This window comes from Malaclemys terrapin, chromosome 7 (genome assembly GCF_027887155.1).
Source record: "Malaclemys terrapin pileata isolate rMalTer1 chromosome 7, rMalTer1.hap1, whole genome shotgun sequence".
Taxonomy (NCBI): domain Eukaryota; kingdom Metazoa; phylum Chordata; order Testudines; family Emydidae; genus Malaclemys; species Malaclemys terrapin.
Window position 1 is genome coordinate 85,256,017 of NC_071511.1, and position 26,832 is coordinate 85,282,848.

Here is a 26,832-nt window from a genome sequence, read left to right on the forward strand (position 1 = left end):
ATTTGTGTATATTTAATTTTAAACATTAACTTTAATAAAATTGTATGAATACTGTATGTTCTTCTATTTTTATTTGGCTGCTGTGAAGGGGTTGATTACAAAGAGGTTAATTCCAACAGGAGCACACAGCCCATTTAGGAAAGCAGACAAATACCTCTGATAGCCCCCTACTTAACAATACTTAAAAGACAATGTAGAGAACAATGGCTGTGAAGTCTCTCTCCCAACCCCCAGGGTTGCATAAACCAGTTTGAGAACATGTGATGTGATACAGGGAGATAAAGGAGTTTGGGAGTGGATATTAAGGGACATACTCCCTGGGGGGGGGCCAGAGAGGGACATGGACTAGGGACCGAGTGGCTAGGCAGCAGTTCTGCAGAAAAGGACCAAGGGGTTACAGTGGACCAGAAGCTGGATATGAGTCAACAGTGTGCCCTTGTTGCCAAGAAGGCTAATGGCATTTTGGGCTGTATAGGTAGGGGCATTGCCAGCAGATCGAGGGACGTGATCGTTCCCCCTCTATTCCGCATTGCTGAGGCCTCATCTGGAGTACTGTGTCCTGTTTTGGGCCCCACACTACAAGAAGGATGTGGAAAAATTGGAAAGAGTCCAGCGGAGGGCAACAAAAATGATTAGGGGGCTGGAGCACACGAGTTATGACGAGAGGCTGAGGGAACTGGGATTGTTTAGTCTGCAGAAGAGAAGAATGAAGGGGGAATTTGATAGCTGCTTTCAATTACCTGAAAGAGGGTTCCAAAGAGGATTGATCTAGACTGTTCTCAGTGATATCAGAAGACAGAACAAGGAGTAATGGTCTCAAGTTGCGGTGGTGGAGGTTTAGCTTGGATATTAAGAAAAACTTTTCCACTAGGAAGGTGGTGAAGCACTGGAAAGGGTTACCTAGGGAGGTGGTGGAATCTCCTTACTTAGAGGTTTTTAAGGTCAGGCTTGACAAAGCCCTGGCTGGGATGATTTAGTTGGAGATTGGTCCTGCTTTCAGCAGGGGGTTGGACTAGATGACCTCCTATGATCCCTTCCAACCCTGATATTCTATGATTCTATGAAATATTTTGGATGTTTCTCTATATTTTCATATATATATTGTATTCTGTGTTCTAATTGAAATCAAAGTGTATATTTTGATTACAAATATTTGCACTGTGAAAATGAAAAATAGAATTTTTCAGTTCACCTCATACAAGTACTGTAGTGCAATCTCTTTGTTGTGAAAGTGCAACTTACAAATGTAGATTTTTTGTTACATAACTGCTCTCAGAACCAAAACAATGTATAACTTCAGAGCCTACAAGTCCACTCAGTCCTACTTCTTCTTCAGCCAATTGCTCAGACAAACAAGTTTGTTTACATTTACAGGAGATAATGCTGCTCACTTCTTATTTACAATGTCACCAGAAAGTGAGACCAGGCATGTGATAAATGAAGGGGGAGGGGGATAGGTCTCTTTTATGAACACCCAGACAGCCAGTTAGCTATAAATTCCCTTTTGGTGGCTGTTTTCTGCTTGCTTTACCTGTAAAGGATTAAAAAGTCCCTCAGGTAAAGAAAAGGGAGTGAGCACCTGACCAAAAGAGTCAATGGGAAGGCTAGAACTTTTTAAAATGGGGAAAAAACTTTCCCTTTGTGTCTGTTGTTCTCCGGAGAGGAACAGAGCAGGACAGGGATGCAGTTATGCTGTAAAAAGCTTTAAAACCAGGTATGAAAAAGCATCAAATCATACCTCAACCCTACTTATCTGAAACCCCAAATATGTGAGTAATCAGGGAATGTCTAGAAAGACGCAATTAGAGTTATTCCTTTTATTTCTTATTGGCTTGTGGACTCCTCTGGGCTAACCCCAGATTCTTTTGTTTTACTTGTAACCTTTAAGATGAACCCCCAAGAAAGCTATTTTGGGTGCTTAATTTTTAGAATTGCTCTTTTAAAATCTAGCAAAAGCCAAAGTTCCAGGTGTATTTTCTTCTTTTTTGTTTTAATAAAATTTACCTTTTTAAAGAATAGGATTGGATTTTTTGTGTCCTAAGAAGTTTGTGCATATGCTGTTTAATTAGCTGGTGGCAACACCTGTTTTCCTTTGTTTTAATTTCTCAGCTCTTCCCTGGAGTGGGGGTAGGGTGGAGTGAAAGAGCTTGAGGGTACCCCACAGGAAGGAATTCCCAAGTGTGCCTTTCTGGTTCAAAAAGGGTTTTTGCATTTGGGCGGTGGCAGCGTTTACCAAGCCAAGGTCAGAGAAAAGCTGTAACCTTGGGAGTTTAATACAAGCTGGGAGTGGCAAGTATTAATTTTTAAAATCCTTGCGGGCCCCCAGCTTCTGCACTCGAAGTGCCAGAGTGGGGAATCAGCCTTGACAAGGCATTTTCATGGAACTTTTGTAGCTGGCATTGCAAGATATTTACGTGCCAGATATGCTAAACATTTGTATGTCCCTTCATGCTTCGGCCACCATTCCAGAGGACATGCTTCCATGCTGATGACGCTCATTAAAAAAAGAATGCGTCAATTAAATTTGTGACTGAACTCCTTGGGGACAATTGTATGTCCCCATCTCTGTTTTACCTGCATTCTGCCATATATTTCATGTTATATCAGTCTTGGATGATGACACAGCACATGTTGTTCATTTTAAGAACACTTTCACTGCAGATTTGACAAAACGCAAAGAAGGTACCAATGTGAGATTTCTAAAGCTAGCTACAGCACTGGACCCAAGATTTAAGAGTCTGAATTCACTTCAAAAATCTGATCGTGATGGGGTGTGGAAGATGCTTTCAGAAGTCTTAAAAGAGAATCTACAGAACCTGAACCACCAAAAAAGAAAATCAACCTTCTGCTGGTGGCATCTGACTCAGATAATGAAAATGAACATGAGTCGGTCTGCACTGCTTTGGATTGTTATTGAGCAGAACCCGTCATCAGCATGGACGCACATCCCCTGGAATGGTGTTTGAAGCATGAAGGGACATATGAATCTTTAGCACATGTGGCATGTAAATATCTTGTGACGCTGGCTACAACAGTGCCATGCCAACGCCTGTGCTCACTTTCAGGTGACATTGTAAACAAGTATCAGAGGAGTACCCGTGTTAGTCTGTATCCACAAAAACAACGAGGAGTCCGGTGGCACCTTAAAGACTAACAGATTTATTTGGACATAAGCTTTCATGGGTAAAAAAAACCACTTCTTCAGATGCATGGAGTGAAAATTACAGATTCAGGTATAAATATGCATTGGCACATGAAGAAAAGGGAGTTACCTTACAAGTGGAGAACCAAGGTCAAAGGCCAATTTAGTCAGGGTGGATGTAGTCCACTCCCAATAATTGATGAGGCGGTGTCAATACCAAGAGAGGAAAAATTGCTTTTGTAGTGAGCAGCCACTCCCAGTCCCTATTCAAGCCCAAATTGATTGTGTTAAGTTTGCAAATGAATTGTAGTTCAGCAGTTTCTCCTTGAAGTCTGTTTTTGATTTTTTGTTGTTGTTGAAGTACTTTTAAATCTGTTATTGAGTGTCCAGGGAAATTGAAGTTCTTCTCCTACTGGTTTTTGTATGTTACCATTCCTGATGTCTGATTTGTGTCCATTTATCCTTTTACAATGAGACTGTTTGGCCAATGTACATGGTAGAGGGGCATTGCTGGCACATGATGGCATATATCACATTAGAAAATTTGCAAGTGAATGAGCCTCTGATGGTGTGCCTGGTGTGGTTGGGTCCTGTGATGGTGTCGCTGAGTAGATATGGGGACAGAGAAGGCAACGGGGTTTGTTACAGGGATTGGTTCCTGGGTTAGTGTTTCTGTGGTGTGGTGTGTAGCTGCTGGTGAGTATTTGCTTCAGGTTGGGGGGCTGTCTGTAAGTGAGGACTGGCCTGTCTCCCAAGGCTTGTGAGAGTGGGGGATCATTTTCCAGGATAGGTTGTAGATCGTTGATGACACGCTGGAGAGGTTTTAGCTGGGGGCTATATGTGATGGCCAGTGGTGTTCTGTTGTTTTCCTTGATGGGCCTGTCCTGTAGTAGGTGATTTCTGGGTACCCATCTCGCTGTCAGTCTGTTTCCTTAGTTCCCCAGGTTGGTATTGTAGTTTTAAGAATGCTTGATATAGATCTTGTAGGTGTTTGTCTGTCTGAGGGATTGGAGCAAATGCAGTTGTATCTTAAGGCTTGGCTGTAGACTATGGATCATGTGATGTGTCCTGGATGGAAGCTGGAGGCATGTAGGTACGTATAGCGGTCAGTAGGTTTCCGGTATAGGGTGGTGTTTATGTGACCATCACTTATTTGCACTGTAGTGTCCAGGAAGTGGATCTCTTGTGTGGATTGGTGCAGGCTGAGGTTGATGGTGGGGTGGAAATTGTTGAAATCCAAGTGGAATTCTTCAAGGGACTCCTTCCTGTGGGTCCATATGATGAAGATGTCATCAATGTAGCGTAAGTAGAGGAGGTGCACTAGGGTGTGAGAGCTGAGGAAGCGTTGTTCTAAGTCAGCCATAAAAATGTTGGCATACAGTGGGGCCATGCGGGTATCCATAGCAGTGCTGCTGACTTGAAGGTATAGGTTGTCCCCAAATCTGAAATGGTTGGGGGTGAGGACAAAGTCACAAAGCTCAGCCATCCGGTGTGCCGTGGCTACATCAGGGATACTGTTCCTGACAGCTTGTAATCCATCCTCGTGTGGAATATTGGTGTAAAGGGCTTCTACATCCATGGTGGTCAGGATTGTGTTTTCAGGAAGATCACCAATGCATTGTAGTGTATCAGAGGGGTAGCCATGTTAGTCTGGATCTGTAAAAAGCGACAAACAGTCCTGTGGCACCTTATAGACTAACAGACATATTGGAGCATAAGTTTTCATGGGTGAATACCCACTTTGTCAGATGCATGTGAATGCATTGTAGTTTCCTCAGGAAGTCGGTGGGGTCTCGAAGATAGCTGGGAGTGCTGGTAGCGTAGGGTCTAAGAAGAGAGTCCAAATAGCCAGATAATCCTGCTGTAAGAGTGCCAATGCCGGAGATGATGGGGCGTACAGGATTTCCAGGATTATGGATCTTGGGTAGCAGATAGAATACCCCTGATCGGGGCTCTAGGGGTATGTCTGTAGATTTGTTCCTATGCTGTAGCAGGGAGTTTCTTGAGCAGATGGTGTAGTTTCTTTTGGTACCCCTCAGTGGGATCAGAGTGGCCTGTGGAATGTGGTGTTGGAGAGTTGCCTGTCAGCCTCTGTTCATAATCCAATCTGTTCATGATGACTACAGAACCTCCTTTGTCAGCCCTTTCGATTATAATGTCAAAGTTGTTTCTGAGGCTGTGGATGGCGTTGCTTTCTGTACAGCTGAGGTTATGGGGCAAGTGATGCTGTTTGTTCACAATTTCAGCCTGTGCACGTCTGCGGAAGCACTCTATGTAAAAGTCCAGTCTGTCATTTCGACCATCAGGAGGAGTCCACGCAGAATTCTTCTTCTTTTAGTGTTGGTAGTAGGGTTCCTGTAGGTCACTGCTCTGTTCGGTGGTGTGTTGAAAACCAGTCTTTCACCATAGTCAGTGTAGTATGTCGATTGCAATGGATTTTTTTACCTTCAGTCCATTTGGTATGATGTCCATCTGTTTGCACGTGGAGAGGAAGGTGACGTCTGTCTGTATCTGTGCAAGTTTTTTCATGAAGTTGATGGATTTCTCTTGGTATTGACACCTCCTCATCAATTATTGGGAGTGGACTACATCTACTCTGACTAAATTGGCCTTCAACATTGGTTCTCCACTTGTAAGGTAACTCCCTTCTCTTCATGTGCCAATATATATTTATGCCTGTATCTGTAATTTTCACTCCATGCATCTGAAGAAGTGGGTTTTTACCCATGAAAGCTTATGCCCAAATAAATCTGTTAGTCTTTAAGCTGCCACCAGACTCCTCATTGTAAACAAGAAGTGGGAAGTATCTCTTGCAAATGTAAACAAACTTGTTTGTCTGAGCGATTGGCTGAACAAGAAGTAGGCCTGAGTGGATTTGCAGGCTTAAAAATTTTACATTGTTTTGTTTTTGAATGCAGTTTTTTTTGTATATAATTCTACATTTGTAAGTTCAACTTTCATAATAATGAGATTACACTACAGTACTTGCATTAGGTGAATTGAAAAATATTTTTTTTTACAGTGCAAATACTTGTAATCAAAAATAAATATAAAGTGAGCACTGTACACTTTGTATTCTGTGTTGTAATTGAAATGAATATATTTGAAAATGTAGAAAACATCCAAAAATATATAAATAAATAGTACTCTATTATTGTTATTGCGACAGCCCTAGTTTAGACTGTTTGTGTTGAACCCCCTTTTTCTTGTTGTGCTTTATTCCTGCTTGTAAGACCAAATAATATTTTGTTTGGCTGTTTTTCTGTCATTGTATTCACCACTGGTCATAGCTCCCAAAGACCTGAAGGGCAGCCCAATCTAGTTGGGCCTGCTGAGTAATCATGCTTAATATGGTTAGTACACAGGGTACCCTGGGACCCAGACTGAAGAGTGGGAGAATTAGGGTTGCCAGGCTTCTGGTTTTCGACCGGAATGCCCAGTCAAAAAGGGATCCTGGTGGCTCTGGTCAGCACCACCGACTGGGCTGTTAAAAGTCCTGTTGGCACTCCCTGCCTGCCCTGGCTCAGCGCAGCTCCTGGAAGTGACCAGCATGTCCCTGCAGCCCCTAGATGGCTGGGAACCATGGCCAATGGGAGCTGCAGGGGTGGTACCAGCGGCAGAGCCGCCTGGCTGTGCCTCCACCTATGGGCCAGACATGCCAGCTGCTTCCAGGAGCAGCGCGGAGCCAGGGCAGGCAGGGAGCCCTCCTTACCCCCTGTAACCGTGCCTTTTGTGGGTTACAACTGAGAAAATGAAATTCAGGACAAACTGCTGAGAAATAGGGCAGATACACCCCAAACTGGTAGTTATTTCTCCATAAGATATACCAAACAAGCAACAAAAGTCTCACCACACTGGCTAACAAGAAGTCATAAAAGCAGTTTCCTTAGGTATTCCAGTCCTTGTATCACCCCCCAAAACACTGGATTTAAGGATAAGTGACTCTTTACACTCAGTCTCATCAAATAAAAGGTTCTTCTGATCCCAAAGGACCAACCACACACCCAGGTCAATATATAACTTAGATCTTACCCAAAAATCATGCTGATGCCAATCCTTTATCTAAAATCTAAAGGTTTATTCATAAAAAGAAAGAAAGGTGAGAGTTAAAATTGGTTAAAGAAATCAAATACATACAATAAATGCAAAGTTCTTGGTTCAGGCTTGTAGCTGTGATGGAATAAACTGCTGGTTTAATAAGTCTCTGATTGCTTCCAAATCATTGGAAGGTCCTCAGTCCCTTGGTTAGAATGCTCCCATTAGTATAAGTACATAGTCCAGAGGTTTGAGCAGGAAAGAGGCAAAATTGAGGTGTTTCCAGGGCCTTTTATAGCTTCTGCTATATCTGGAGGGAAGCCCATTGTTTCAAACAAAGCCCTCAGCACAGCCAGTGGAAAATTACAGGTAAAAAATGGGGGTTGGAATCACATGGGCAAGTCACATGTCCATGCATAATTTTGCTTAGTCACAGCAGGAAATCATTACCTATACCCCAGACAGTATTTGGAGGACAGTCTGTTCAGTGTAGATGGGCGTCCCCATGGTGCATTGTCAGTTAAGTGTTTTTTTATGAGCCACTTAATTTGAATAGTCCCTACAAGATGTGAAGGCTAAATACCTTGTGGGCGTTACCCCAGGAGCAAACATTTGAAATACAGCTATAGAGCCAATACTCCTAACTTCAAATACAAAAATGATACATGCATACAAATAGCATAATCATATTAAGCAAATCATAACCATCTTACATGCCACGTTTTGTACAAGATTTATTGCAAATATGTAACAGTGGTTGCAACAATGATCTATATGGTCGTATTTTAATCAGATAATGTCACACCCCTGCTGCTCTGCAGACTGCGAGCTGCCTGAAGTAAGCGCTGCCTGGCCGAAGCCTGCACCCCGAACCGCTTGCCCCAGGTCGGAACCCCCTCCCACACCACAACTCCCTCCCAGAGCCCACACCACAGCCCTGAGCCCCCTCCCGGAGCCTGCACCCCGCACCCCTTACCCCAGCCTGGAGCCCCCTCCCACACCCTGAACCCCTCATTTCTGGCCCCACCCCAGAGCCTGCACCCCCAACTAGAGTCCTCACCCCCTCCTGCATCCGAATCCTCTGCCCCAGCCCAGTGAAAGTCAGTGAGGGTGGGGGAGAGCGAGTGATGGAGGGAGGGGGGCTGGGGTGAGTGGGGGTCGGGGTCTCAGAGAAGGGGCGGGGCAGGGGGCAGGGCAAGGGTGTTCGGTTTTGTGCAATTAGAAAGTTGGCATCCCTAGGGAGAATCCACCCTGAGAGGTGAAGGCAGGAGGCCAGTCACTTGGAGGGACTTGCACTCATACAAACTGAGAGGGGGGTCAAAGGTGCAGATAATATATGTGCCACAGTTCAGGGCTAAAACCCACACTATTGTGAAAAGCTCAGTGGGATGCTTGATTACCTTGAGTTGTCAGGGCCTTGATTTTATGTCTCATACAAAAAGACAGTATTTTCACCAGGACACTTGTTCAGGGCAGCTTCCCTCTCTTCAGTGTATGAAACAAGTAAATAATATCTGCTGTCCACAGTGCAATCGGGCTGGGATATTCTATATCCAGTCTCTGGTTATTATTTTTCTTGCATGCCTTGCTGATTGTCATCCATATCTGCAATCCCAACAAATCCCATCATCTCCAGCTCATCAGCAAGATTTTCAGTTGATATTTTTCAGCAAGTTTTGCTTTTTTTTTTTTTTTTTTAAATGTACATTTTAGGGTAGGATAGGTTCAATATGTGCGATCAACACTAACCGTGTCTCTAACGAACCTTGCAAATTGTCCTCTCCTAGCTGTACACACACCCACACACTCACATGTATGCTCTTGAAATAACTCAGTAATAGAGTTTCTGTTCCGTTTTCATTTCTGCTTCTTTAAGGCTGCTGCAGGAAAATAAAGTCACTGCAAGACTTTTTCTTCTTTCACAATACACATTCCTCAAACCACAGCTGAGAAGAAAAATCAGAAACTATGCAAGAACAGAAGGGCAAAGGCAGTGCCTCTTACACAACTTGCTTTTTCTCTGTGACCTTTCCCTGCTGTAGTCTTTTAACACAGAAAATATGAAGAACTGTATTTGTAAAGGTTAGGATAAATCAACCTGGATAATATGTCCCTTGATGCCCCAGATGCCATCTGGGTCAGTGGGCAAAGCTAGAAGAACCAAGATATTTTTTCATATATTGACTGCGTGTGCCCTCAGTTTGTCAAATACACAAATATCTTTGATTCTGAAGATCTCTTCAGTGGAGTTGTGTGTGACCAGAGACCTGCTCCAACTGTCATTAACATCAGTCTGAGTTTTCCTATTTCTTTTAATGGGAGTTGGGCTGGCAGCCAGGAGCACAGTTCAGCAATAGACAGTACACAAGGATATTTTTTGTTGCTTTTCTGTGATGCTCCATTCCTCATACGGGGCAGAAGAGTGCCTAAAACATGGTCCCTACTTCAGATACAACCCGTATAGTCCTAATGAGGCACATGGCTACAATCTTCAAGCCAGAATCATGAACTATGGGTGCAGTTGTCTCTAGCATGCTACGTCCAAAGCCCTGCAGACAGGGAAGCAAGCACTGCAGGACCTAAATGTTGCAGCAAGGTTCTTAGGTTTGCAGCACTCCAGTGCTGGAAGACAGGCACTGGCTTTAGGTAACCCAGTACTTAAAAGACAATGCCATTAAAACATTACGTCAGGCAATGCTGGGCCAACATCCTTGGCTTGGGACAAGGGAGGTGGCCTGCAGGCAAAAAAAATGAAACAAATTTCTCACAGAAAGGAAACTCCAAATTTTGTCATTTTGGAAAAATTGAACTGTTCCAGTTTGAACTCCCTCCCCCCCCACCAAAATGGAGCAGCTGGCTGCCCCCAACTCCCCAGGGGCAGCTGAGGCAGTCTCTTAGAATTGGGGGCAACCCTGCTCCAATTGGGCCTCCCAGGGTTTCCAGCACTGCCAGGCTTTCTGCTCCCTGGCAAGGAGCTTGGAAGCTCAGGTGTCCAATCCCTGACCTTTTTGTGTGAAGAGTCTGAGTTATCCTAGCTAAAAGGTACCAATTCCATCCTTATTGTCATGCACAAGCACCTATTTGGAGCAACTCAGACTTGCAAATTGGGAACAAACCTGTAATTTGGGAGAACTTGGTCCCTTTTCTAACACCAAAGCAATGTTATGACCTGCCATCCTGAGCAGAGTAGCAGTACTTAACAACTAAGACATTGCTAAGCTAACGTATCAGTTTAGTCTGGATTCCCTAGGAATGCCAAAGGTCCCAGAACTATTGGTCACCTTAGAAATGTTTCATAAACTCTGCAGGCCTATGTCCATTATGTATACTTTGCTAATGAAGAAGAGCACCATTAGTTTGGAGTTCATCACAGTCCCTAATAGAATCCCAGTGGCAGAGCATATTCCATAATGTTAAAAATTCTTTTCTGGATCTCAGGCTCCACTTGATACACCAAAAGATTGTATTCAAAATGCATTGGATGCCACAGAGGTTGCACAAAAGCTAGGCATTACTCTCTGAAGTTTGTTGGCCTTGCAACAAAGAAAAAGGTACCCTGATGTGTATGCTATGAGACTGGCCAATGGTCAGGCAGCAGTGGAAAGGGTGGGCATAAGAATTAAAACAGTTTTCAGAGTAGCAGGCGTGTTAGTCTGTATCCGCAAAAAGAACAGGAGTACTTGATTGACTCTATATGCATCCGAAGAAGTGGGCTGTAGTCCACGAAAGCTTATGCTCTAATAAATTTGTTAGTCTCTAAGGTGCCACAAGTACTCCTGTTCTTTTTAATTAAAACAGTGTTCAGCCTCAGCAGCCAAACATCAGCCAGAAATTATATCCTAGGTTATTTACCTGCTAAACTGAGTTTAACTCTGCCACAAAGACTTTGTTTTTTGAGGGCTGCAATGATCACTAAGTAGTGGTGGGGGAAGCTTTTTTTTTTTTTTTTGAAAAGATCACTAGTGGTGGTGGGAGAAGGGTTGGTTTATCTCCAGAATAGAGCAGTGGTATTCAGAGCTGTTTGAGTTAGCAGCCAAAGAAAGACTAGCTTATTGCCTTAGACAGCAATTTCAAGAAATTTAGTCCCCATTTCTAGATACACTTGGATACAAAATGTTGAGGTGGCTCAAAGAATACCAGACTTCTATTCCACCTAACTCCTCCTCTTTTTCCCTCCTCCTCTCCCTATTCATGTAGGTTTTGCTTTATTGGTTATCCTCACCCTAGTATGTTATGTGTATGTAGTATTGTCTGGTCTTGCAGCTTTGACAAGTTGTAAAACTGTAATTTTATTAGAGATGTATACAAGCTGTAAATTTACTTTTTGTACTTTTTACTGTCTTTATGAACATTAATCACACACACAAAATAAATAAAATGGAGCATGGGGGGGGGGGGGAGGAAATCTATAAATGTCTGTAGAATCTGATGCATTTAAAATTGGTGAAATATTCCAAGGAACTTTCTGAGTGCAATAAAGTGTCAGGACAACCAAATCAGGGCAGAATACACTTGCATTTTGATTTTGAGGGTGCCCACTAAACAGGAGAGGCTAAGCCCAATAACGTTTGTTTATATGGAAAAGTGTTTCCCTAAATCGCTCATTAACCCACACCTGCAGATCTGGTAATGAGGAAGGATCAAGGCTCTGCTGCACCTTATCTAATCAAGCATATGGAGAGAGAGAGAGAGAGAGAGAGAGAGAGAGCGAGCGCATTTGGAGCTGGACAATACAAGGTACAGACTGGGAGAAGATTTACAGAGTAGATTCAGTGCAACAAACAGGTCAATGACAGAGAGTGCTCTGTTTTCCACTTCTTTGGTACCAATCTGATTTGAAATACTGGGCCATTTTAATCTCAATATAGTTGCATTAACAGCAACTTTGGCTTGATGCATCCGGATGATCAGATAGAAAAATGTAGTGTTTTATTGCGATGATTAATATTTGTGATTCTTCAAGTTGCAACTTCTTGTGTTTATCTGTTTCTGTTTTAGGCCTTTATCCTGCAAAAGGCTTTGTTGGGGTGGGACCACAGTGTCTGTAGCTGGCAGTGTGACTCTCTACACTTCTCTGTCCCTGGTACAGGGACAGACAAACAGAGCTTTCAGGTTTCCTTTCTGATATTCTTTCCTGGTGGTTAATACCTAAATATTTACTGAGTATAAACTAATGTTTCATTGGTGGTGAATGATGAGTTTTCTCAGATCTGATTTTTATTTATATTTATATAACTTAACCATCAATATTCTCTACATACATTAACATTTTGGGACAGTTTTTTCATCCTTCATCTCTTCACAGAACATCTCATAGGAAAGTTACTACAGCTATTGAAAAGAAGATCTTAGGATAGTATTGTCTCATCTCATCAGCCATAACACTTGCATTGCTGGCATGACTCTATATTGGGTCAGTATCAAGTCTGATGGTTTTAATATAAGAAGGTGCCTGGTACCTCTCCTGGGTCACTGTCAGACTAAATTAAAAAAGACCCCTTTGAATTCTGTCGGCTGAATACCAACATTGGTTAAATTGTAAATCTACATACTAAGGACTTGGCTTGCAGAATGTATATGACTTTCCTGCTATTGCACGTTCAGCTGCTGTATTTTTGGACTTTCTCATATGAAATGCAAACAGAAGGGTATTGAATTATAACTGTCTGGCTTCCTTATTTGTGGTGCAAAAACGGAGCAATTTTCTTCCTGATTTTAACTTTTTGTTTTTGCACTGCAGAACTGAAAATTGAAAACCAACCTGATGGGATGTTTCTATGTTGCAGATTTAGGCGGGAAAACCCATAATGTTGTGTGGTGCTACTTGTTTTTAAAATGGATTTTCTTGAAGGTGAAACACAAAGCAGATAGACTTATTTGAGCTCTGCCCCAATTCCAGAAGAATTTGGGGGTTGAGTTCTCTGGCCTAAAAATCCAGATTCAATTGTGACAATCTTGGCTTCTGACAAATCTGTATTTTTAGACTTTCCTACAGAAATGCTGAGCTTGACTCCTCAGACCCTTAAGGCATAGATCACGGCAGTGTGTATTCTGTCATGTGACACAGAGAAATAATTATCAGCAAGAAAATGTTAAAGTTTGCGGTGAGTATCTAGACTCATCAGTTCTTCCATTTTACCCATGTAGCTTTGCTTCAGTCTGACTCATGTCAGAGTTTTGGCCATTAGAAATCAATTTATTCTCATAGGCTCCAGTGGACATTGTTATCTGGATCAAAGTCTTTGATTTACAATGTTTGAGTATGGTTTGATGGCGTGGCATTGCTTTTCTGAATAACTCTTGCTTACATCTTTGCTTAACCCTGACCTAATTGATTGCAGATTTCACAACAGTCTAGGAGCCAAAAAGGAATTTGTTTGACCTCCCACTCCTTCATTAGGACCTCTTATTTTTAAAATCTCAGATCATATGATTAACTTGTCCTATCCCTGCAAACCAGCTCAATTCTCTATACTTGTTTGGTTATTTTGCTCTTTTGTTTTAGGGATACAGGGGAGCTGTTTAGTATAAAACCAAGAGACTGTACCGATGCAGGTGTGCTGCTATAAGGTCTCCCATGTAGCCACTCTATGAAGGCAGGAGAGAGCTCTCCTGCTGGCATAATTAAACCACCCCCAACAAGTTGCAGTAGCTATGTCAGCAGGAGAAGCTCTCCTACTGACATAACACTGTGCCCACTACCACTTATGCTGGCAAAACTATGTCACTCAGGGTTCCTGCCCTGAGCAACATAAGTTCTATCAACAAATGTACTACTATAGACATAGGAATTAGGCTCTGTCAGGTCACCTGGTTTGGGGATCATCCTTTTCATAGCAGAATTTCTTACCCATGGGGAAGCAGAAAGCAAAGGTTTCTGCTGGGGTGGCAAATCACATGGATGAAGGGAAAGCAGTGTTAGCTTCTGTCCTTTATACGGTCTTGGTAAAGACACTACTGATCATAGCTTTTTCCAGCAGTGTTGCCAATTCTTTTTTGATGTTTATTGCAAATCTTCCAATATTTGTTGTGGTATTTTTTTGTAAAGCCTCACTAGCTGGAGTCAGGTGAAAGTCTTTTGTAAATTTAACTTCATTTTCATTATTTTAAAAAGTGAGTTTCTAGCCTAAATTGTCAAGCTTTGAGACACATGCAACAACATAACCCCAAAAGACTCACACACCAGGAGGAAAATAAAAACCTAAAATGTATTTTTAATTGAGGTAGGAGGCTGTGTCTGACTCTCAATTTTTGAAAGCTGGGTTTGGCAGTACTGATAGTGCAAAGCAGTGCTGTGGCAGCTCATACATACATCGTCAAAAGCTGTAAATGAGGGCAGTGCCAGAGGAGGGCTGTAAAAGGTGACAGCAGCAGTTACAATTAAAAATAAAAAAAACCTTGTATGTCTGATGCACTTTTACAAGGAGGAGGAGGAACAAAGGGGTGGAGAATATTGGGCTGTTGATTGTGGTTAACCCTCTGCTCTGTCACACAAAAATCCAAGATTCAGTCTTTCATCCACTGGGGAGATAAAGCCGTGGAGCTAAAGCAACTTGTCTTTAAAACAGATTTCCTTCAAGGTGAAATACATCATGGGACAAATCCCCTGGAGATTGGGAGTGCCTCAAATAAACTGCTCTGCACTGATCCAGGAGCATTATTAATTATCTCTGGAGAGAGACCCCTGCAGCCCTACTCATCCAAAGAATGACTACAAGGCTTTCAGGAAGAATGAAGTTTTCCTGCATAGAGAACTTTCCACTAGATTTCCACCAAACAAACACACATGCCACAGAAAAGGCTTTTAATTTCTCTCTTCTGTTGTTTCCTGCTGCCTTTCAGCTATGAACTTCCCCTCCCACCCCCCAGAGCAGAACAGTGTAGTGAAAGAAGTACATATACCCTCCTTCCTCCCCCTCCCCCACCAGATTGTGCAGGCTTTACTCTCTTGAAATTCCCATGGGAATTAATGGGAATGGGGAAAGACTGCAGGACTGACTCTCTTTTTAATTTCATTTGTAAAACTTCTTTTTAAATACAAAAGACACATGTTCTGTTAGACACAATGTTCTCTGGGCCGCATGTTAATACTCCATTAATACCTTTCTGGGGCAGTTACAAGCTCATTCAGTTTTGGCCCTGTGCCTCAAAACACATCTGTGGTATGCATTAAGGGCCCTTTAATGTACTCCATGTCCTGAGATATTGATTAAGTAATACAGTACTTTTTGCTATTGTTATCTTGCTATCGAACCCTCATCAAAGAATGACGAAAGGCCAGGCCAAGCAGAAATGTAACTAGCAGACAGTTCCTTTTGAAAGTGAAGGAGCCCTGCTGCACTGCAAAAACAGCCATTTGAAAAAATGACCTTTAAAAAAAAATAGATTTTATATACAGTTTCAGCTGACGTGGCTGTGGTGCTTCTGTTCATAGGACCTACCTTGGTTACAAAAGACACTGAGATGGCTTAAACTACGGGCTGGTCTAAACTGAAAAGTTACATCAGCATAGCAATCTCTCTTAAGGATGTGAAAAAATCCACACTGCTGAGAGATGTAGCTAAACTGACCTGGCCCCCAGTGTAGACAGTGCTAGGTTGATGGAAGAATTCTTCTTTTGACCTAGGTATTGCTTCTCTGAGAGGTGGATTAACTACAGTGATGAACATCTCATGTCACTAGAGTTAATGCCTACATTTAAAGGAGCTGTGCCACTGTGGCATTTTAAGTGTAGACCTAGCCCAAATTACACCTTATCTACAGAGATAATATGGCTGTGATAAAGGCATGTACTGAAAATCAGCTGTTTGTAGGAGCCTGGAATGCAGCAGTGCTGTTCCATTGTATGTTGGCCACTCCAGAAATTCAGGCTGAGCTTCAATCTAACAGTGTTGGCTGCTTTAAAAGTGGCTTGCAATGAGGAAAATTAGTCCTGTGCCATCTTCTGCTTTTTAAATGATCTACTGTGAAGGCCTGAAAGCTGGTGGGTTTTAAGGTTATTTTTTCTGCTTGTATTTCACCTTAGAAATTTCAAGAATGATAAAGGGGAAGACTTGACAGAGGACTTGGATGACTAAGGGCTTGTCTACCCTGGCAATTAACAGTGCTGCAACTTTCTGGCTCAGGGGGGTGAAAAAACACCCCCTGAGCGCAGCGAGTTGCAGCGCTGGAAGCTATGCCCCTCGTTGAGGTGGGTTTGTTTAGAGCACTGGTAGCTCTTGTCCAGCGCTGCGCCACAACCACACAAGGCACATTAAAGTGCTGCCGCGGCAGCACTTTAGCGTTGCTAGTGTAGCCTAGCCCTCAGTATGTACTGGGAGTTTCCTTAACCCCTGACTGAAGAGGCGGGAGTGCTGACTCCTTCAGGGAAAAGAATTTTTCTTCCAATTGTATGAACAAAACTAAGGATAAACAGTATTAATAAAAATCCCTTCCCTCAATTGCTCAGGCTTCACTTCTTTGGCACTGTGATGTCACAGTACCACTACCTGTCCAGTCATCCATAAGATCTCCCAGGATAAACAAATTTAAACTTGTAATGAAAAAAACGCAGTTGTCTTTATAGATCACAAATAGGCAATGACAAGCAGAAACATTTTTTTTCCCTCTGCAGATCATCTTTAAGGGTTGGTTAAGAGCCAATCATTGAGGCTTGTTCTCAAGACTTCTTTTCCTTGCAAACACAATCTGGTTGCTAAAATGCAGGATTCAAAAAGGGGAAAACTTTGTACAACATGCTCCTGAACCTGTCAAGGGTGTATTGGTTCCAGGCTATCTTCCTCTTGCTTATCCAGCCAAATACTTTGAGCTGGAATAGGATTCATCCAGCACTTTGCTTACACTATTACTACCCTCTAGGTAGCATGTAAAACTCAACTATTCTGACATCAGTTGTCAAATCTGAGTGACTGGAGATGAAAATATTGCTAGTTTGGCATCTTTGCTTTGATATTGTTAACTCATGTTTGAAAGTTCAGTACTAGAATGGTTCTGCATTAATGGTGACCTTTCCAGTTGTTAAATCTTTATTTCTTGTTTGTGCATAATGACAAAGGACAGGGCACTTGGTCGGGAGTAGAGACCTCTATTCTGTTACAGGCTCTCCCATTGACTAGATACATGAGAGTGGGTAAGCCCCTTCACCTTGCCTCTGTTTCCCCATCTGTAAAAAGGGGAAATCTTACTTCCCTTCTTAGAAAAAGCCTCAAATGCTTCTGAAGCATCAGCTTCTAGTTTTGCAGTTCTTTCATGCTCTCCCCCACAGGCTCAGTGCGGTCACCACAGAACACTTAGTTGTTAATGCAATGGAGACTGGCTTTTCTAACACTAAGTGAAGGTGCTTTTTAAAGTGCTTACAGCATAGAGCTTGTTCAGGCAGGCTGCAAAACCTGAGGCTACAAGGGTCCTTGGATGTGTTCCCAGGGTTTCCAAATTGCTGTCTCATGTATGCTGCATATGCAAATATATGAGATCACCAGGAGGCGTTTGAGGAGGCAGCAAAGGCAATTTGTGTGCCCTAGGCAGCACATGAAGTCTCAGCAGAGAGCATACTCATGCCAGCTGGGATCTCTTGTATTGGATCTGTCAGTCTAGGTAGGAAATTACATTAGAAGCTGTGCTGCTGAATTCGTCCCATGAGAATGAGTCATGTTCCAAACTGGGGACTCCCTTGACACTCATCCAGCAGCCTACAGCTGGAAAAGGAGCTTTGGATCAAAACAAGGGCTCTTCCTGTTTTGCTGCAAGGCTTCTGAGCCTGTGAGGTGTTGCACTTGCATCTCCTCTCTAAAGACTAGTTGAGAATGTTATTTTGCTGCTTATTTGGAAGAGGGAATGTCCTGTGGACAGCATTCCACGATCTGCAAGTCTGTCCTCAAGTCAGAGAGATCAAAGCATGCCCTTATATTTGAGGGATGTGAAAGAAAGGCCAGGAGGGAGAGAATTCTTTGTGGCTCAAGAGGGTAACTGATGCTTCAGAAGTGCGTTGCTGAACTTTTCCCTGTGAGGACAAGCCCTCGGGCTGTCCTCAGTGGCACCGAAGATCACTGTATGGCTAGTTTGATAAATTGGTAAGGGCTCAGGTACCATACTTCAGTGATGGGTACAGAGCAATTATCTAGATATCTGCTCCAAAACCTGTGTGCGTTGAGTCAAACCATAGAGTCACTTTCATGAAGCATTATCTGACCAATAAACTTAATTAAACAAACTAAAGCACAACTTAGTTTCAAGTTGGAGAATATCTGAAGAACATACTTTTGATTTGTGTGTATGTTGTTTGTAAGGCTGGCTGGATACATGTTTGTGATTTTAGGTAATAGATAAGGCAGCTTACATAATGGAACCTGATGTTTGTTAATGTTCCTGTAAGGGTGATAAAGGGACATTGCTAGGCTTTGGAAGACAGTTCTGGTTTTATTTTATTTTAAAATAAATAAAAAATAAAGCAACAAGTCCAGAATAGCTGCAAGACAGAGAAGGACAATAGCACAGATATCTCCTGATGACTTTTTTTTTTTTTTAAAGGAATGCAGGAGGGGAAGAAATTTGCTCAGATTGGCACAGTTCGAAGTCTTCTTCGCTGTCATTAGTCATGTCATTCTTATTGCTGACCCTGGACTATGAAATTGTAGAACAGCACTGGGTAGCTCTGTCCTGATGTACAATGGGGAACAAGATATTTTTAGATTCCAAAAGCAGCAAGTATAGTAAACGCCACATACACTTACCATACTGTTGGCTTTGTACCATTTCTCAGGTTGCCTCCTAGAATATCTTGCTACTTCCTGTGTTCCAAGCACTGTCTTCCTTCAAATTCTGACCCCAAACCTCTTTTTCTTCTCTTTTCTGTATAGCTGGGGAAAATGGCTTTGTAACAAATTGCAAGTTCAAGGTATTTTAATCAGCAACATCTATATACCACAGTGTGTCCACACACATCAGCTGTCCTTGGCCTTTTAGAAGCATTGGCTGTGTCAAAGAAATTTCTGTCCGTTCCAGCTGAGGAATAAGGAGAGATGGACACAGCTAATTAAGCAAGGAGCCCCGGGAGGGGCGATCCGTTTATTTCAATTGCAATTGGGTTCGAGCTCATAACTCAGCAAGAACAAAGAAAACACTTACACCAAAGCATTATATGCAGTTGCTTATGATAATCTATCGCTCTATGTTTGGCCAAAATTTGCTATCATTACCATACATAATTAGCAAGCTATATGTATCTGCCCCTCTTATGACCCCTTATTGTTCATCTACTTGCCCCCTCCTCCTTGCTTATTTTGCAAACCAAGCAGTTATCTACAGGACGCAGGCATAGAAAGGTCCATTGTCTCCAGGTTTGGAGTTTGGCTACATTTCCTCTTGAAGGAACTTCCTGAGTTAAGACAACGTATAGCTGTGCTGTATATCTTCCATTTGTACATGACAAATTTGCCCCCTGGCAGTTAAGTAGAATAATTTTATATCAGCTGTTAGAGGGCTGTAATGCCAAGGTGGAGGTCTTTTGTTTAGTCTGGCTAAATCTATGCAGTCTGCAATGGTTTTGCCCCTTTGTAGACAAGAATTTACAAATATGTGATTGCACATGTTCAGTGAGATATAACTCACATTGTAGAAAGCATCTAAAAGCTCCTGCTCTCAGCAACACCTATTGAATTCCTGGAGTCTGTTTCCAGCAACAGGTGAACACAATGGAAGATAATGTGCTTCTTCTTTCTTAACAATTGTAAGTGGAGTTGTATGTGGACTCAGCAAATTGTTTTTTTGTCAAAACTAGAGTTGCTTTGTGGACTTGCTATATCTTGCAAAGACAAGCAAGGCAGCCACCTATTTCTGCAACTGTTATCCCTACAAGGGTTTCCTTGATTAGAATAGACACTAGCTGAAGAGAACTTTCACAATGCAAACATATGTAGTGTTGACCTTGTGAGTCTGCTTCAGGGTGGATTGATTTTAAATCAGCAAGTGGAAAGCCTCAATTTAAATGGATTTTTAATCACCTTTTCCATATTAATTTACCCTATTTTCTAAAGAAAGGTGCATTCTCATTGGTTGATACAAATATTAAAACATGTTGATTAACAAAGAGACTTTATATTAGATTTTGTACATGTCTTTTTGATATGTAGGAGGGTACACTATAACTATATACATTTATTTAAGCAATTATATAGCTTAATATTTTCAGATTCTTAATTGTACACTATTAGAAAGTTAGAAAATGGTGAATGATATTGCTTAAGTAGATAACATTTTGCTCATGAATTACTGTCAATCTGCATTAGGATAGTAACTGGAATTTAATTACACACCACCATATAAAATTTATTTTTGTTAAACAAAACAACCTTAAATGTTTGGGACACAAACTTCTTATCAAAACACATTTCACATTTACAATTGTCTTATTAATCCCACAGTTCCTTTAACTGTAGTTGTGAATTAAATTGATTATTTTAGGTCATCCTGGGAAAATTTTCAAATATGCCTAAATGAAAGTGACTGGTGCTTAAGTTCTTACTCACCTTAGTCTCTTGGAAATGATACTCTCCTAAATTACTTAGGCTGATTTATTGTGCCATATTTATAAAGCTTGACCTCAAAAGTTAGAATCATGGGGAAAACATCTTTATATAGAAAAGCCAACTTTAACTCAAAGATTTTGATAGAGGCTTATGGAGTCAGCATTTTTTTTTTTTTTACTTAAATGTTAGGACTATAATAAGTTTGGGCTTTTAACCTATTTTGGATTAAATTCAGATTTCATTTCAACAGAAAAATGTAACAAAATAAGATTTAAATAAAAAATATTATGTATTTTTATCCACCCTGGTCTGTATCCAGACAAAATGAAACATAAATAGGAAATTTACTTTTCTGTTTGTCCCAAGGGTTAACTCTTCAAGTGTATTTTAAACTCACAACTTAAATAATGTTAACCATTTTTCTGCTTATCCTTGTGTTGCCGGCTTAAAGGGCCCGAGGGGGCAACAGCGGGGTTCGTTGCCCGGTGTGCTTTGCACCAATAATCACACCGGGGTGGAGAAACAAACCAACTTTATTCAAGAGCTCTGAATAGGCACTAGGAGACCAGCATGTCTCAAATCAAGCGCAGCACATATAAGCAAGTGTCCCTTTTATATTCCAAGCAGTTTCTGTAAGCTTTTGTTCTGTTACTTTTCCCCCTACCCCTCCTTCCCCTCCCTCCTCAAGCAGTTACAGTTAGAAAAATTCCCATTAGTCTGCTATCTTCGGCTTTCGCAGGCTAAGACGTAGAGGCTTCTCCCTTCCCCTTCCTTATCTCTACTGTGTTTGTGAGCAAAACTACAGCTGTCTGCTAGAAAAGCTGGCCCTTACATTCCTGCTTCAGCATGTAAGCAGTTAGCATTGAAGTAGGTGAAAGTTCACAAGATGGAGTCACTGTGGTTCACTTAGATCCAGAGCGCAGCAGTTTCATCGGCACTTATGGCCCTTCACTCCCCCGAGTTACCTGGTAACTATGCCTAGTGACCCCAACACTTTAATCAGGAATATCCAGCTAATAATCTAATGCAATGGTGACAAATATATTTTATTCATATGAAGGGAAAGTTCTTGAAAATAAGGTACGCTTTGACTACTAGATATTCTTTTGAGTGTTCAACAGAGGTGCTTAATGACATGATACATACTTTTATCTCTGCTCATTAGCTGATAACAGTATATTCCTGTGGTGTGGGCTGGGGGGTTCCATAAATGTGGTTCAGAACCAGAGGTAATTCACCTGAACAAACTGACAAATATGGTGATCCTTGTGTCTCCCAATACTATGGAGTCAGGGGAGGGAGAGATGGAACAGTTTGAGAGAATGCAGGATTTTTAGTTTGAGGACATTAGGCATACATGTGTTTGTGTTGCTTTTTACTTTATACCTTTTGTTTTGGTTTTGTATAATTAAACAAAACTCACACTGCTTCCTCTGAAACCTCAGAGCAAAACACAGCAAAAATTCAGCTGATTTGAGCAGGAAAACCCCTGCAGACTTTGCCAACACTTACAATTTGTATTGTATGTGAGGTCAAAAGCTAGAGAGGCTCTAGCAAAACAAAATCCTTCAAACACATCCATTTAATACTGTGAATCAAAATAAGACTAACCTAGCTATCCTATTAATCTACAAATTTCCCCATACAAAAGGCTTCCAAGAGGATCTAAGATGGTGTCCATGATGATAATATGTACATGGCTGATAGTCTGGACAGTAAAGTCTCCCAAGAAAATTAATGCCTTTTCTTCAGCTACCTAAAATCTTAGCTAATCTTTCCTCCTTTTTAGGTTTTTCCTTAGAAGACTCTAGTCCTCGCCACTGGGTTCTGGGATTGGATATAGCTATACAAAACACACAAATTACTCCCTCTCCTACTCAGACCATGAACCATCACCATTATTCACCCCACACAAATGGATTCAAACAAATTCCCAAATTGTGTGGGAGCAAACTCTATCAAACCAAGTAACCTAGGAGTGGAAGAACTAGTTAAGCAGAACCACCACCCCTTGACCACTTCTAAAATCAATGCAGCAGTGCTTAGGACACCATCCTATGATCCCACTGCCCTTGCAGGTGGTTGTGGTTCTCAGCTGTCCCTTATCTATGTGAAGCCCTTGTATAAGTTGGTTAAATAGGCTGAGTTGTCAGCAATGTGTAGGTAATACACAGCTCTACATCTGATATAAAAGATGTAAATAACTTTTTCTACTTCTAATACACAGAAAAGATCAGTGCCTGGATGAGGAGCATGTGGTTGAAGTTGAACCCATACAAGAGAGAAGCGATACTTGTGGGGAAAGGGAAGCAGTTTGAAAAACTTGACTCCTCCAAAGCTACCCCTTCAGGCATCTTCCTATTCATAGTAATTTAATCGCCTCAGGCTCCTGAATGTGGCTCATTTCCACTTGCACTGGGCCAGAAGACTTAGAACTAGCAACAGTGATCCACAATTTTGACCTCCATGCCCAATAACTGCAACTCCCATATCCGGGAATGAAGCCAGGCAGCCTAAGGAAGCATGAGCTGGTACAGCACCTGCTTGCTTGCTCAGCAACATGAGCTGCTGTAAACACGTTGACCTTCTGCTCTGCATATTGGCTTCCCCTGGAACTACAGTACTACTACCTTTAGTGGTTATTTTTTATTGAAAGTAGTTTATTTCTTCTTAAACCTCTCCCACTAAATGTGTTTAAATCTCAGGTCAGTTTTGTTTTAAAAAGTTGCAGAGTAAAGGTTGAAAACATAGCCTTAGGCTCAAGAATGAGAAGACACACAAAATCCAATATTTTTTTTTTTTAAATCTCTATTTTGAAGCCACTGTATTTGGGGATGGGGCAAAAAAGAGGGCCAACATGATTTTGCTGAGATGTTTTTCAAGGGTTCTGTTTAATATTCAGAGCCTCTACAAGGTTGCCTGCCTGCCTGCCTATACTCCCATGGCAGTTATATGCTGCTAACACAATGAAACTGATGACTAATAGGTAGAGATTTATAAGGGCAGGAGGGAGGCAGAACTTTCAAAGGAGCCAGCCCATGAAAGAGGTAAGAATGAGCATGACCTCTGACTGTTCAGAACCAAGCGCTGAATTGATCTTTGATTTACCTTTCTCATAAGCAGCTCACTACTTGGTCTTGTGCATATCTGGAACAAAACAACCCCTCTTCTGTCTTTCTTCATGGAGTGAAGAGAGAGGCTTATAGTTGTATATTTCTGTAGGAGGCACTTGGATACTGGCATGGGAGGCCACATTAGTACATATTGAAACCTATAGTCAAGCATGATCAACTATAACGACCCTGACAAAGAAGTCCTGACAGGTAGTGGTAATCAAACTTAGAAAACTTCCTCTTCTTAACCTTGCAATTAAAAACCCAGGGCTGGTTTCTGTCAATTGACTGGGCTTATGGGGCTGTTTAATTGCAGAGTAGATAATGTGACTCTGGGCTCTAGGGAGGGTCCCAGAGCTCAGGCTCCAGCTTGAGCCCTGATGTTTACACTGCAATGAAAGAGCCCCTTAGCCTGAGTCAGCTACATGGGCGAGGTGTGGGGTGCCGCAGCGCAGACATAGGCCGAGAGCCACGCTGGGGATGAATAGCATTTACTGGACCAACGCCTGTTTTCCAGCTACCCCAGTTCTTCTTCGGGTCTCCTTCCCCGGGGCAGGAGGGCAGCCCCTGGCTTGGCATAAGGGCCGTTGGGTGACCGCGCTGGGCTGCGGAGCAAGCCCGGGTCACGCAGCCCGGCGGGGCCCCTCCCTTGAACGCTCCTGCGCGGCTCCCTCCAGCCGGCGGCCGTTGCTGGCTGCAGGGCTAGGCGGCAACGGACAGGAGCCATCCGGGGGTGGGCGCTCGCAGCCAGCCTCCTGCAGGCGCCCCAGGGCACGTCCCTGCACAGAGATAACGGGACAGCGCGGGCTGAGCCAACCGCCCCTGCCTGCGACCCGCAGCTTGCCCGTCACGTGGTGTCTGAGCACCCCCCCCATCCCCGCACACTACTCCCTCCTACGCATGCGCCTTCTCCACTAATCCCCGTCGCCCTTAGGGCGAGATGATTTAGCGTCAGAAGACCCGGAGAAAGGGAGCATGCGCAATTGTGAAAACGCTGCGGGGGGTGGGGTCCGCTGTGGAGTGATGAGCGCATGCGTACTGGTGGTCCCCCCAGCAGGGTGGGCAGAGCATGCGCAGTGACGGGGGCTCGGGCTGGCCCTATATAGGCTGCGATCAGCTGATCGGCTCCGCATTGCAGAGACGCAGATATGAAGCTGCTGCTTTTCCCGTGTTTGTTGGCCGCTGGTAAGCGGGGCCGGGCCGCGCGCGCGCGTTGGGCGGGGGCCCTGCTGGGGGCCGCTCACGGGTAGACTCTGGGCTGGGGCGAACCCGCTTTCCTTGGTGCCCGGGCTAGCCGAGTCGGTGGGGCTCGCCCCTGCGGGTGGAGGGAGCGGGGCGGTTGTATATAGGGTAGAGGCCGGGTAGCGGCTCCAGCAACGGGAGTTGCCCAGGGGCAGTGGGGCCGGTGTCTGTGTATGTGTGGGGGGCTGGGCAGAGACACCCGGGCCTGGCGCCCGGAAGCGCTGGGCCGGGTCCCCTCCCCGCCGCTGGGGAGGGTCTGGGAGTTAGCCTTCCCGCCGCCGTGCGAATGGGTCGCGGGAGGGCTCAGAGGTGGGTGATCCAGGCCAAAGTCTGCGCTGTCTCTTGCACTCTGTGCAGTCGGTGCTACACAAAGAGACTAGGTAAATACCGTCCTCAGAGCGTCGTCAGATTCAGCCAATACAGCCTGGGTCATGGCCGCGCAAACGCCAGAGATGGGCGCTAACTAATCAGACCTTCCGTGGAGCGAGAGCCGCGAGTAGGCAGAGTCAGTGTCACGCATCTAACTGTGTGAGTATTGGCCTGAGCTCAGCAGTCTCCATGGGACTGGATGTTGTATTAAATGACTGATCGCATCCCTCCCAGTCTGAAGAAAATAGCTGTAGCTCTTGTAATATCTTTGCTCATGTTGTTTACACTCAACTCCTTATTTTGAATAGGTGGCCAGGGCAATAGGTTGGTGTGTTCTTACTAATTTTGATTTTTTAGATGTCAGTTGAATGCTAACAGTATTGACTGTTAAAATTAATACATGTTTTATTCTGGAAGTACTGAAAAATCAAACAAGCCTGCCAAATGATCATAACACCTTAAACTCCTTATCTCTAGCGAGCACTAGACTCTTTAGCTTTATATCTTAAATGTTCAGAGTTTTTTTTTTTGTCTACAAAAATTTTTTGTATCAAGTTTATGGGCACATACTTCAAAAGATAATGCTGACTCTTGCGGTAAATGACACAGCATTGTAAAACACTGTTGGCTGCCAAAACCCTGAAGAAAAGGAAAAAGCATTCAAGAGAATGGTGTGGGTGGAGAGTCGGGAGAAAATAAATCTTGCCTGGAGCCTTACTATTACTGTACTAATGACACTGCAATACTCACCATGATGCAATTTAGTTTGATATTCAGTGCTTCCATAGTGCTATGGGCTTAGTATTTTACTTAGCAAGTAAGTAAATGTTCTGTGCCCGGAGCAGTCTGTATTAATAAAACAAAATATTGGGGAGTTGACAGACAAGGTGATAGATGAAGAAAGGAATACACAGAAAAGATTTGGGGGAGTTATTGTGGAGTAGTGGTCATCGTATGACTTTATGAAGGACCTATCTTAAATCTACGCCAAAAAACTAACATATCTTGAAAAATTAACCTGATACCTAATTCAAAAACAAATACCCTAAATAGGAGAGCACTGTCTGGGGACAAAGTGCAGATGAGGAGAGGCCAACCTCCACACCAGTTACTGAAAAATGGGATTGTGTTAAGACTTATCAGGATACTGTATCTCATCAGGGATTCCATGCTACTGGCTGGAGGCAGATATACTTGAAGTTTGGAAATCCTACCAACTCTTTTTTACTGTAAATGCAAAGAACCCTTCTTTGTTCTTCCACTTGCCAACCCAGACTCCTGCTAATGGCTGTGTCCATTACTCTGTTCCTGTCAGCCTCTGCTGAAGATGATGATGAGGTGTTTCTAATCTACCCTGTGGCTTAGAGTTCTTTTTTCCCCTCAGTGAATAGCTCTGATGCCTCTGTCT

At 42.9% G+C, this 26,832-nt stretch overlaps 1 protein-coding gene across 2 annotated transcripts in view; it reads left to right on the forward strand.

The window, feature by feature from the left end:
• The first annotated feature begins 24,889 nt into the window (after window positions 1-24,889).
• The window catches only part of LOC128840564 (prosaposin-like), a 44,862-nt gene continuing 42,919 nt past the window's right edge, over window positions 24,890-26,832 (forward strand). Inside the window, exon 1 of one of the 2 annotated variants that reach the window (XM_054034738.1) lies at window positions 24,890-24,998. In XM_054034738.1, coding sequence (XP_053890713.1) covers window positions 24,962-24,998 — 37 coding nt within the window. In that variant the 5' untranslated portion in view covers window positions 24,890-24,961. The remainder of the gene's footprint in view (window positions 24,999-26,832) is intronic. The other variant, XM_054034737.1, reaches the window with a different exon arrangement.